The sequence below is a fragment of the Gorilla gorilla genome, chromosome 20 (assembly GCF_029281585.2).
Source record: "Gorilla gorilla gorilla isolate KB3781 chromosome 20, NHGRI_mGorGor1-v2.1_pri, whole genome shotgun sequence".
NCBI classification, from domain to species: Eukaryota; Metazoa; Chordata; class Mammalia; order Primates; family Hominidae; genus Gorilla; species Gorilla gorilla.
The window spans coordinates 66,167,036-66,178,954 of NC_073244.2; the positions used below are offsets into that span (position 1 = coordinate 66,167,036).

At 55.8% G+C, this 11,919-nt stretch overlaps 1 protein-coding gene across 2 annotated transcripts; it reads right to left on the reverse strand.

Moving 5' to 3' along the window:
- Positions 1 to 3,188: 3,188 nt before the first annotated feature.
- LOC129528684 (leukocyte immunoglobulin-like receptor subfamily A member 6) lies at positions 3,189 to 8,892 on the reverse strand. 2 transcript variants are annotated; one of them, XM_063701636.1, is made up of 8 exons: positions 8,777 to 8,892; positions 8,581 to 8,616; positions 8,112 to 8,396; positions 7,664 to 7,966; positions 6,919 to 7,215; positions 6,362 to 6,664; positions 3,581 to 3,631; positions 3,189 to 3,427 (listed from the first exon to the last, which is right to left on the reverse strand). In XM_063701636.1, the coding sequence occupies exons 1-8, from the start codon at positions 8,808 to 8,810 to the stop codon at positions 3,291 to 3,293; spliced, it is 1,446 nt and encodes a 481-aa protein (XP_063557706.1). In that variant the 5' UTR covers positions 8,811 to 8,892; the 3' UTR covers positions 3,189 to 3,290. The 2 variants fall into 2 exon arrangements, with proteins under 2 accessions (XP_063557706.1, XP_063557707.1); XM_063701637.1 differs by lacking the exon at positions 3,581 to 3,631 and adding an exon at positions 6,004 to 6,054.
- Positions 8,893 to 11,919: the final 3,027 nt, after the last annotated feature.

Here is an 11,919-nt window from a genome sequence, read left to right on the forward strand (position 1 = left end):
CGGAAACTACAAAAGTGGGCCTTGTGACGGCAGAGAGTAGAATGGTTGTCAACAGAGGCTGGAAAGGGAGTGTGGAGGACGGGGATGGAGAGAGAGAGGTTGGTGGACGGGTGCAGAAATACAGGTGGAGAGAAGGAGTAATTTCCAGAGCCTGAGAGCTCAGTAGGGTGACCATACTTAGCAACAGATTGTTGTATTTTCCACATGAGTGAGAAATGAAGATTTGGAATGTTCCCAGCACAGAAATTATAAAAGTTGGCCAGGCATAGTGGCTCATGCCTGTAATCCCAGCACCTTGGAAGGCCGACGCTGGTGGATCACCTTAGGTCAGGAGTTCGAGACCAGGCAGAGCAACATGGTGAAACCCCGTCTGTAATAAAAATACAAAAATTAGCGAGGTGTGGTGGTGCATGCCTGTAATCCTAGCTACTCAGGAGGCTGAGACAGGAAAACTGCTTGAACCCGGGAGGCAGAGGTGGCAGTGAGCCAAGATCCTGCCACTGCACACCAGCTGGGCGACAGTGCAAGACTCTGTCTCAAAATAATAATCATAATAACAAATGTTCAGGGTGATGGATGTCCTGGGAACCTTTATTGGATCGTTACACATTGCATGGATGAATCAGATTACCAGATGCTCCCAAGAAACGTGTGATTATTCTGTATCAAATTAAAATTATGTGATTTACCAATAACTCAAAGTGGATTGAGGGTCACCAAATGAAAGTCAGCATTCCAGTGCCTGTGTCCAGTGGCCCTTGTGGTTTCCATGTTGAACAGAACCCTCCAGTATTTCCTGATATGCAACCACTATTTTGGATTACATAGAGTTATCTACTTCCTTTATTTTTGGGGTCTATTTTGAGTTTGCCTCCCCATAAAATAAATGCTGCCTCCTTTTGAGCTTCATGTGCTGAAAGAGCCGTGCACGCCTTCTTTTTATACTCTTGTTTCTTTACTCAACATCATGATTGAAGGTTGGTTTGCATTGCTCTTTGTAGATTTCGTCCGTGCCTCTGCATGTCCTCGTAGTATCCCTTGGTGGACTGAACCACACTTGTTTCTTTTGTTTTAGATCTATTTTGTGGTTTTATGGCTGTTGTCTAATATGAGCACCAGTCTTGTCCATGTTGTTGTGAATGAAACCTCATCATGTGAACACATTTTCCTCTAGGTTCTGTACTTCATGTTCATAGCTGTGTGTCTCTTCTTTTTAATTAGGTACTTCTGATATTCTCCCCAAATTGACTGAAGTAATTTGCAGTCCTACCACGGATGTATTGGATTTCTAAGTGAGCTCTACTAGCTCTGACATTTGATATTGTCATTTTCATCATGCGAAATCAATACCTCAACATTGATCCCTCTCTTCAGGAATGATCGACAGATAGTCCAGAAAGGATAGGCTGTAGCTTTTCTTTCTTCTTTTTTTTTTTTTTTTAATTGATCATTCTTGGGTGTTTCTCGCAGAGGGGGATTTGGCAGGGTCATAGGACAATAGTGGAGGGAAGGTCAGCAGATAAACAAGTGAACAAAGGTCTCTGGTTTTCCTAGGCAGAGGACCCTGTGGCCTTCCGCAGTGTTTGTGTCCCTGGGTACTTGAGATTAGGGAGTGGTGATGACTCTTAACGAGCATGCTGCCTTCAAGCATCTGTTTAACAAAGCACATCTTGCACTGACCTTAATCCATTTCACCCTGAGTGGACACAGCACATGTTTCAGAGAGCACAGGGTTGGGGGTAAGGTCACAGATCAACATGATCCCAAGGCAGAAGAATTTTTCTTAGTATAGAACAAAATGAAAAGTCTCCCATGTCTACTTCTTTCTACACAGACACGGCAACCATCCGATTTCTCAATCTTTTCCCCACCTTTCCCCCCTTTCTATTCCACAAAACCGCCATTGTCATCGTGGCCCGTTCTCAATGAGCTGTTGGGTACACCTCCCAGACGGGGTGGTGGCCGGGCAGAGGGGCTCCTCACTTCCCAGTAGGGGCGGCCGGGCAGAGGCGCCCCTCACCTCCCGGATGGGGTGGCTGACCGGGCGGGGGGCTGACCCCCCCACCTCCCTCCCGGACAGGGTGCCTGGCCGGGCGGGGGGCTGACCCCCCAACCTCCCTCCCGGATGGGGCGGCTGGCCTGGCGGGGGCTGACCCCCACCTCCCTCCCAGATGGGGCGGCTGGCCGGGCGGGGGGCTGACCCCCCCACCTCCCTCCCGGACGGGGCGGCTGGCCGGGTGGAGGGCTGACCCCTCCACCTCCCTCCCGGACGGGGCGGCTGGCCGGGCGGGGGGCTGAACCCCTCACCTCCCTCCCGGATGGGGTGGCTGCTGGGCGGAGACGCTCCTCACTTCCCAGATGGGGCAGCTGCCGGGCAGAGGGGCTCCTCACTTCTCAGACGGGGCAGCCGGGCAGAGACGCTCCTCACATCCCGGATGGGGTCGCGGCCGGGCAGAGGTGCTCCTCACATCCCAGATGGGGCGGCGGGGCAGAGGCGCTCCCCACATCTCAGACGATGGGCGGCCGGGCAGAGACGCTCCTCACTTTCCAGAGTGGGCAGCCAGGCAGAGGGCCTCCTCACATCCCAGACGATGGGCGGCCAGGCAGAGACGCTCCTCACTTCCCAGACGGGGTGGCGGCCGGGCAGAGGCTGCAATGTCGGCACTTTGGGAGGCCAAGGCAGGCGGCTGGGAGGTGGAGGTTGTAGCGAGCCGAGATCACGCCACTGCACTCCAGCCTGGGCACCATTGAGCACTGAGTGAACGAGACTCCGGCTGCAATCCCGGCGCCTCGGGAGGCCGAGGCTGGCAGATCACTCGCGGTTAGGAGCTGGAGACCAGCCCGGCCAACACAGTGAAACCCTGTCTCCACCAAAAAAATACGAAAACCAGTCAGGCGTGGCGGCGCGCGCCTGTAATCGCAGGCACTCGGCCGGCTGAGGCAGGAGAATCAGGCAGGGAGGTTGCAGTGAGCCGAGATGGCAGCAGTACAGTCCAGCTTCGGCTCGGCATCAGAGGGAGACCATGGAAAGAGAGGGAGAGGGAGACCAAGGGGAGAGGGAGACGGAGAGGGAGAGGGAGGGGGAGGGGAAGAGGGAGAGGGAGGGGGAGGGGGAGGGGGAGGGGGAGAGGGAGGGGGAGGGGGAGGGGGAGGGGGAGGGGGAGAGGGAGAGGGAGAGGGAGAGGGAGAGGGACAGGGCGGCTGTAGCTTTTCTTCCAGAGCCTCCTGGGATCATCAGATGTGTCCCTGAGGCTCCACCACGCTGAAGGGTGCATTGTCCTCTCTGCTGTTCACCTCCTGGCTGCATCTTGGGGGCTTCTCTGGCTGTGCTGAGCCTCAAATAACAGAATCCCGAGGACCACCAGGACCAAGCCTGCCACACCCATGCGGATGAGATTCTCCACTGTGTAATCCTGGGGGTGTGAGGCTGCGGATGGTAGAAGAAGAGGTCACAGAGGTCAGGGCAGATCAGCATCACCCAGGACCCCTGGTTGCCCACCCCAGGGCACCCCCCCATCCCCTGTTGACAGACGCTGATCCTCTGTGCCCGCCCCATAACTGAGAGCATCTCCTCACTCACCAGTCTTGGAGTCTGACTTGTTTTGTGATGGGCTGAGGGTCTCAGCTCCTCCTGAGAATGAAAACAGAAGGGGAGAGCCCTGAGCCAGCCTCTCCCCTGGGCTCTGCGTTCTTATTCTTCCAGGCTTCATGACGTGGCTTTTATGGAGTTCCTCAATAAACCCTCCCTCTCCTGGAGCAGGGTTCCCTCCAGTCTCCTCATGAAACTATTTCAGTTTTCCTGTGTTCCACGAATTTCAACGTTGCTCCTGAGTCATCTGGGGGAGAGTTTTCCTGCACCCTGAGGGCTCAGGATCTGCAAGGAAAGTGGCCCCCAGTAGAGAGGTCACTGAGCCCTGTGTGCTCTCTGTGCAGCCTGGGACACAGGAGCACATGAGCCAATTCCCCCGGAGATGAGAGTTTCACGGATCCACCAGCTGAGGACCCAGGCTCCGTGCATGAGGGGTTAGTCATCAGGGGAGTCTCAATGTCAGAAGCACAAAGGGGTGAAAGTCTGGGGCTGCCTCCCTTTCACTCCAGCTCAGCCACTACCCCTGGGATTTCATTGTCCATTTAATCTCTAGGTAGCTGATTATTCATATAGGCAGCAACAGGTAGAATGTGATACACACACAGAAAAACACAAACACAAATATATATCTGTTTTATATATATAGTGGGCCATAAAAACTGTCTCTGCTTTCTTGAAGTGTGGATTTAGCTGAGGAGACAAATAACAAACATCTGAAACCACAGCAGTGGAAATTTACCAGTCATCGGGATACTTTTAGATATATAGATAGAGATCTATATTTATGTGTGAGTATATATTATCTGTATACATATACAGATAACTAGGTTTTAATGTCACATAAGATGTCGGTGTGACACACATATGTGTATGTGCAGAGATGGTGAGAGAGAGAAGGAATTCAGCTGCATGGTGTAGGTTGCTTAATTGACGTAGAAGAGAAGCAGGTAGGACTGGGCTGAGCTGTGTCATCAGTGAAGGTCACACTTGGAGGTGACACTGAAGCTGATTCCTCAATAGGAAAAAGAGCCAGGAACGAGGCGCGTGGAGACCCAGACAGGGAGCAACAGAGGCTCCAGAAAGAGCAGGTCCTAGAAGGGTCTCAGCCTGTTCTTCAGAAAGGAATTGCCGCTTGTCTATGGGGTGGAGGGGAAGGTAGAGGACGAGGGGAGCTGAGCTTAGTGGATTGAGAATAGGCCAGGATGAGCCGGCCAGGAAAGGGCGGCCCCAGCATCTCTCTCTGACTCTGTCTCTGTCTCTGTCTCTCTCTCTCTCTCTGTCTCTGTCTCTCTCTCTCTGTCTCTCTGTCTCTGTCTCTCTCTCTGTCTCTGTCTCTTTCTCCCTCCGAGGTCTGGAAAGTGCTGTAGGGTTTCAAGGAGTGGTATCAGCCATTTGACTTTTTCTGAAAACATAAGCCCTACCCCCTCCATAGCAAATGTCCAGAACGAAGGAAGTCTACATTTCTACCTGAGGTTTACAAAACCTCAGGGAGCACGTAAAATCAGGGCTATTACAAAACTGGATGAGAATAAAAATAGGTGATACTGCAAATCTACTTTCACCAGCTTGGACAAAAAGGCCAGTATGAGATTTAAAAAACCCAAATAAAAAATGTGGTCAACGGTGCAGAAGAGGAGCGGTGCACATTCCCTGAGCTGCTGCGGGAGCAGATGCGGGTCCCTGTGAGGCTCAGGTATGCACTGAGTGCTGGGGAGCTGCCAGGGAAGAAAAGGTGGGGGGCAGGTGGCACCGCAGCCTGGATGCTTCTCTCTGCAGGAGGGCGTATGTTGGGGGTAGGGACCCAGAGGCTCTGATTCTGAGGTGGAGACATCAGGAGGAGAGCGGGTGGGGCCCCCGTCTTCCATCCTCAGTCTAATCTCGTCTCCTCCAAGGTTCACCTCCATCTCCTCCCAGCCCTCCCTGCTCTTTACCCTACTGGGACTACAGGGGTGGGAGCCAGGGGTGGGAGGTCCCTGTCTATTTCCTCCCTCCCATGGGCTGGATTCTCCCCCTTCACTCCCCTCTTTTCTAGTGTCCCAGAGCTCTCCTGGGTGCAGAGCCTGAGCTGAGCCTTTGAGCTCAGAGAGGACAGGGTCAGGGCCCTCACCTGAGACCATGAGTTCCAGGGAGTCACTGGCCTGACCCTGGGGGGTTGAGGGGCTGGTCCTCGGGACCTCCTGGGTCAGGACAGGGAGGTGAAGGCTGGGGCTGTCTTGCTCCCCACATCAGTCCGGCTCCTCCCCCAGGCTGGGCCCCAACATCTCTCTCTGCCTTGAACCCCCCGCCCCTCACCAGCCCAGCCTCAGAGCCCCTGGGACACAAGCCCGTCCTTGAGGGGAGGGGAGTGGGATCCTTAGGGAGACTCAGATTGCCCTGGGGGAGGCCGCGCTCCCCAAGAGGCCTCAGTGACTCACCAGGTGTGGAGGGCGGCCCTGTGGGTGGGAGCCTGGAGCCTCCAGAGGGTCCTGGAAGGAGCACGGGAGGCGGGTGAGGGGCGGGGGCCGTCCATGGAGTGCACCCTTCCAATCCCACTCTCCTGCTTCCACCCAGTGGATTCCCTGGAACCATCTCTCTGCCCACCTGGTGCCTTCTGCATGCCAGGCAGGGGAGAACGGGTGGCCACGCCTAGGAGAACCCCTGTTGGCCTCCTCCCCTCTGAGGGCTGGGTGCCCTCTGGCTAAGCCTCCCTCACTCCATCCCAGCTGAGATCTCCTGGGGCCTGGGCTTGAGCTGAGCCTTTGAGCTCAGAGAGGACGGGGTCGGGGCAGTCACCTGAGACCATGAGTTCCAGGGGGTCACTGGGGAAAGACAGCAGGTGGGGGTCGGAGCTGCGTGAGCCGTAGCACCTGTAGGTCCCCGTGTGGGCTGAGATCACAGGACTCACGGGGAATTCAGCCTGGTACTTATGAGCTCGGTACTTTGATCTCAGACGCAGCGGGGGATGGGCTGCCCCTTCTTTGGTCAGAAGGAAAGTGTCAAACTGCCACCATGACTGACACAGCAGGGTCACGTTCTCTCCTGAGGCCACCGTGGGGCCTGGCTGCACTGACAGGGAGACGGTGTCATAGAACTGTCCTGGAGAGAAGAAGGATGGGTGAGGGGCTGCCCCACCTTGCTCTGAGCTGACACCTCCCCAGGCCTCTCCCTGGGACCCTCAGTGTCTCTGTCTCTGTTTTCTCTGAGTCTCGCCTCCCCGCCCATCCCCTGTCTCTCTCTGTCTCTCCCTCCCTTGGGACCTCCACCCCTCATCCCGGCCATCACCACCTGGGCTCCCCCGGCAGGGCCTGTGCAGAGCCTGGGTCCCTGACTGAACCCGCTGGGCTCCTCACCTGTGATCAGGATGTTCAGGGGGTCGCTGGGGGCCGACCACTCGGAAGAGAGGTTGTGTGCACCGTAGCATCTGTACTGGCCCCCATGGAAGGGGCTCACAGGGCCCAGGGTGAAGTTGGCCTGGGAGAGCCCAGCCTGGGGCTGCTGGCCAGGGCGCTGGAGGAAGTCACGTTCCCCCTCCTTGTACAGAACAAATCTGTCGTAGCCGACATCAGAGCCACACTGGAGGGTCAGGCTCTCCCCAGGGGCCAGGACAGGGCCCCGCAGTGTCAGGAGGGAGGGCTTCCTAGACACGCCTGGAGGGAAAGAGGAGCCAGGACTGAGAGGGCTGGTTCCTCCCACGCCCCTTCCTTCTCCCGTCCTGGCCCTGCAGGTCTCACTGTCTCTCACGCTCTGAGTCTCTGACCCCAGGGCCTCCTTCTCACCCGGGGCTGTCTTGGAGTCATTTCAGAGGAGTGGGGTCTCCCTAGCCCTGGCCACTGTGCCTGATCTTTCCTCCTCTCCCTGAGAGCTGGGACCTCACAGCAAACACACCGATGCCTTCCTGAGTCCTCCCCTTTCAGGTGAGCGTGGCCGAGGGCTCCTCCTCCCATGTCAGAGCCTCCCCGTGGGGTCTCCCTCATGCCTTCAGCCCGTCCATCAACACATCACTCTGGGTCCTTTCCAGATTCAGTCACCAGCCAAACTCCCCACAACCTGTCAGCTGCCCCGAAAGTGTGTTAGACAAGGCCGTGGCTCCCTCACCTGAGGGCAGAATCTCCAGGGGGTCACTGGGGTGAGACCACACCTGGGAGGTGTTCATATAATAGTAATAGCATGTGAACCTCCACCTGTGGCTGGGGGTCACGGGGCCCACAGGGAACAGGGCCTGGAACCCCCCACTGTGGAGCTGCTGTGAGTCCAGGGTCCAGGGGAGCTGGTGTTCTCCTTCCTTCATCAGAACAAAATGGTGATATCCGTTCTGTGAGCCACATCGGAGGGTCACGTTCCCCCCTGAGGCCACCACAGGGCTGGGCAGGGCTGAGAGGGTGGGTTTGCTGTAGGCTCCTAGGAGAGAAAGAGGCACCGTGTTAAATGGGGCTCACCTCCCACATCATCCCCAGGGCTGGGCTGTGAGAGGGAGACGCCCCTGAGAGCCGACCCCCTTCCTGAGGGCAGAGCCTGGGGCTGGGAGCCCTGAGTGTCCTCTCACCTGTCACCACCAGCTCCAGGGGATCGCTGGGCTCTGACCAGTCTGCAGAGCTGTAATAGCGGCAGCGGTATCTCCCTGCATGGTGCTGTGTCATGGATGGGATGGAGAATCTGGCCTTGTTCTTGGGCTCCAGTGGGTTATTTCTGTCCCAGGGCTCTGGGCTTCCCTCTTTATGCAGTCGGTACCCCTGGGCCTCCAGGGTCCCCTGACACCAGATGGTCACGGGGCTTCTCCAGCTGATCACAGAGCCTGGTTCAGCCCAGAGGGTGGGTTTGGGGAAGGGCCCTAGATGGAAATCAGAGGCTGGATCCCAAGACATCCCCACACTCAGATCCCAGCTGCCAGCCCCAGGACTTCCCCATCATCCCCATCAGTCACCCAGAACTACTGTCTCCTCCCGCAGCTGCCCATGGGTGGCCCCCTGTCCCAGGGAGGAGTAGGGACCTGGGACAGCTGGGGACAGACTCACCTGCCTGCACGTGGGTCCTGGGGCCCAGACTCAGCCCTGGAAGAGAATTCCCTGTGAGGCATTTGCCCTGAAGCCTGAGCAAGTCCCCACCCTGGTGCCTCCTGAGCTTTTGAGGTCTCCTGATGGACCAGGGCTTGTGTGTGGGGTGGGGTCCCTCCAAGACTTGGATCTCCCGCTCCCCATCTTGAAATCTCACCAAGGCAGAGCAGGGCTGTGAGGGTGGGGGTCATGGCGTCTCCTCCCGGTGACCCCGCGCTCTGCAGAGGGATGAGCCCTCAGTGCTGGCAGGACAGAGAGACACACAGGGTGTGGCTGCTGGGAGGCTGGGTCCTTCTTGTCATGGGGTTGTCTCATCCGCAGCCCACAGGAAGGGGAACTGCCCTCCCCAGGAGCCTGGCTCTCATTTCCCCAGGGCTGAAGTGGTGGCGCGCACCAGGCTCTCTGCAGACATTTCAGAGAGAAATGGGGTCTCCCTGCCCCCGGGCCACTGTCTGCCTGATTTATCTTTATCTCACTGAGGACGGGGACACAGCCGCAAATAGGCCTGGTGCCTTCCTGAGTCAGCCCCTTTCAGGCGAGGGTGACCGTGGGCTCCTCCTCCCTCTCAGAGCCTCCCCATGGGGTCTCCCTCCCTCCTTCAGCTCATCCATCAGCTCAGCGTTACGGGGTCCTTACCATGGCGGTCGTCTCTCCAGCCCTGGAGATGCTTCAGGGAAGACCCAGGTCCATGCTGCAGGCAGACTCAGATCAGCAGAGACGCACCTGACACCTGGCTGTATAGTCCAGGCTGAGCTGCGTGTGGCAGTGAGCACAGAGGAGAAATGCAGGGTCTACCGTGGTGGCTTACGCCTGGAATCCCAGCATTTCAGGAGGCTGAGGCGGGAGGTGGGCTTGAGGCCAGGAGCTTCAGGCAGTCCTGGACAACACACTTTGACTGTTTCTCTACAGAAAAGAAAAAAGTGAGCTGGGCATGGAGGCTTATGCCTGTTGTCCCAGCTACTCAGGAGGCTGAGGTGGGAGGATCTCTTGGGCCCGGGAGGCGGAGGCTGCAGGGAGCTATGATCACCCCTTGGCCTTCCAGCCAGGGCGACAGAGCGAGATCCTGTCTGAAAAGGAGAAACATATATATATATATATATGTTTCATTGTAATCTATAATCTGATTCTGGGGAAGGTGAGCTGATTTGTATTTAATTCCTGATTATCATCTAGGGTTTATGTGACTTTGGACATGAATGTCACCTCTGAGCCTGCTGTCATGAACCCCACTCATCACAGTGGCTGTGGGGGTCAGTGGTGCCCAGGACATGGGAGGCTCAGCCATGGTGAATTTCCAGACCAGTTCAGACAGGAGGGTGGGGACGGGAGAGGATCCCGGTGCTGGGCTCCACAGTCGAGGAGGATAATTGACGCCCCCACTCAAGAGCCCACATCGGCTCCAAATGCCATGAAATTCTCCTTGTGATACGTCTGAAATATGCAGATCATCACAGCCACAGGCAGAGAAAGAGGAAGAACAGTTCCTCACATTGAGACGCATCCCCTTCCATGAGCAGAGTTCAATGCTGAGTGGCCACAGGTGTCTGGGACCACCCAGGGTCATCAGGGAGGAGGAGGCTCCCACCTCCGTGCGGGACAGAAGAGGAACCCCAGGTCCTCCCAGGCAGGGAGGGGTCAGGGCTCTGGGTGAAGCTGGAAGCTGTGGCTCCCCCTCCCCTGTGTGTGTGGACAGGCGCTGGGGGGTCTCTGCTCACTCACTGGAGGCCACAGTCAGCACTCAGCCCCTCCCCTGTGTGTGAGAAACAGATTCAATCCACGGTGGTCAGACATGGGCGTCTGCCCCACAGGTGAGTGTGAGGCTGGCGTTGGTCCCATCCCTGCTGGGCACAATCTTGAGCTGACACTGAGTTTGGGGGAGTGGGGAGGAGCAGTGGCAACAATCCCCTTCATCAGGCTGATGCCTGGACAGCCGTGGGAGAAACCCTTTATGAAAGGCCAGGTGCGTGGGAGGAACCGCCCCACAGGAATGACAACCAAGATACGTGAGGAAAACACAGACAGTTGTTGAAATGCATTAGACAGACATCGTGAAGGTGAAAAATAGTAAATTGAATTAATACCATCGAAAAGTAATTTAATAAATATATACACCTACTATGTAGCCATAAAGTGAAAAATTTGACCGGGCGTGGTAGCTCATGCCTGTAATCCCAGCACTTTGGGAGGCCGAGGTAGGTGGATGACCTGAGGTCAGGAGTTTGAGACCAGCGTGGCCAATATGGTGAAACCCCATCTCTCCTAAAAATACAAAAACAATTAGCTGGGTATGGTGGTGCACGCCTGTGATCCCAGCTACTCGGGAGGCTGAGGCAGGAGAATCGTTGGAACCCAGGAGGCGGACATTGCAGTGAGCTGAGATGGCACCACTGCACTCCAGCCTGGGCGACACAGCAAGACTCTGTCTCAAAAAAAAAAAAGAAAAGAAAAGAAAAAGAAAAAAAGAAAGTAAACAACTTCTAAAGCGATTCAAGCACCAGAAGGGTTCAAATGAAAATGAGACCAAAGGAAGTAAATAAAGAGGAGGGAATTTGTGAGAACACATTTTAAAGGGTCCATTTTCAAGGCACGATATCTAAGTATTGGCAGCCAGTCTGCGGATGTAACAAACCGCACAGCTCATGCTCCTAGCAAATCACAGTAAGTGAACAGAATGGCGGGGGGTTGTGGGGGAGGAGGCGGTCAGCCCATAAAAGGGAAAAAAATTTTGTTATTGGGAAATCGCAACTTAAGCGGGGAAGGGGACGGGGTATAACCTTATAAGGGGGATAATGAAACTCAGGCGAAGTCTGGGAAGATTGTAACCTCATAGTACTCGACCAGTGAGGAACTGGGGAAGGGACAGTTGAGTGCTAAGAGATAAATTACCTGCTGTGACTGCCCCGGGTGTGCCTACCTAGCAGACATCCAATTTTGCAACACCCTACTAAAAGTCTCACTTTCAGGCGGGACATGGTGGCTCACGCCTGTAATCCCAGCACTTTGGGAGGCTGAGGCGGGTGGATCACGAGGTCAGGAGATCGAGACCATCCTGGCTAACACGGTGAAAACCCGTCTCTACTAAAAAAAAAAAAAATAGGAAAAATTAAGCGGGCGTGGTGGCGGGCACCTGTAGTCCCGGCTACTTGGGAGGCTGAGGCAGGAGAATGGCATGAACCTGGGAGGCAGAGCTTGCAGTGAGCTGAGATCGCGCCACTGCACTCTAGCCTGGGGGACAGAGTGAGACTCCGTCTCAAAAAAAAAAAAAAGGAAAGGAAAAGCTGTGGTTCACCCTTGCTCGTG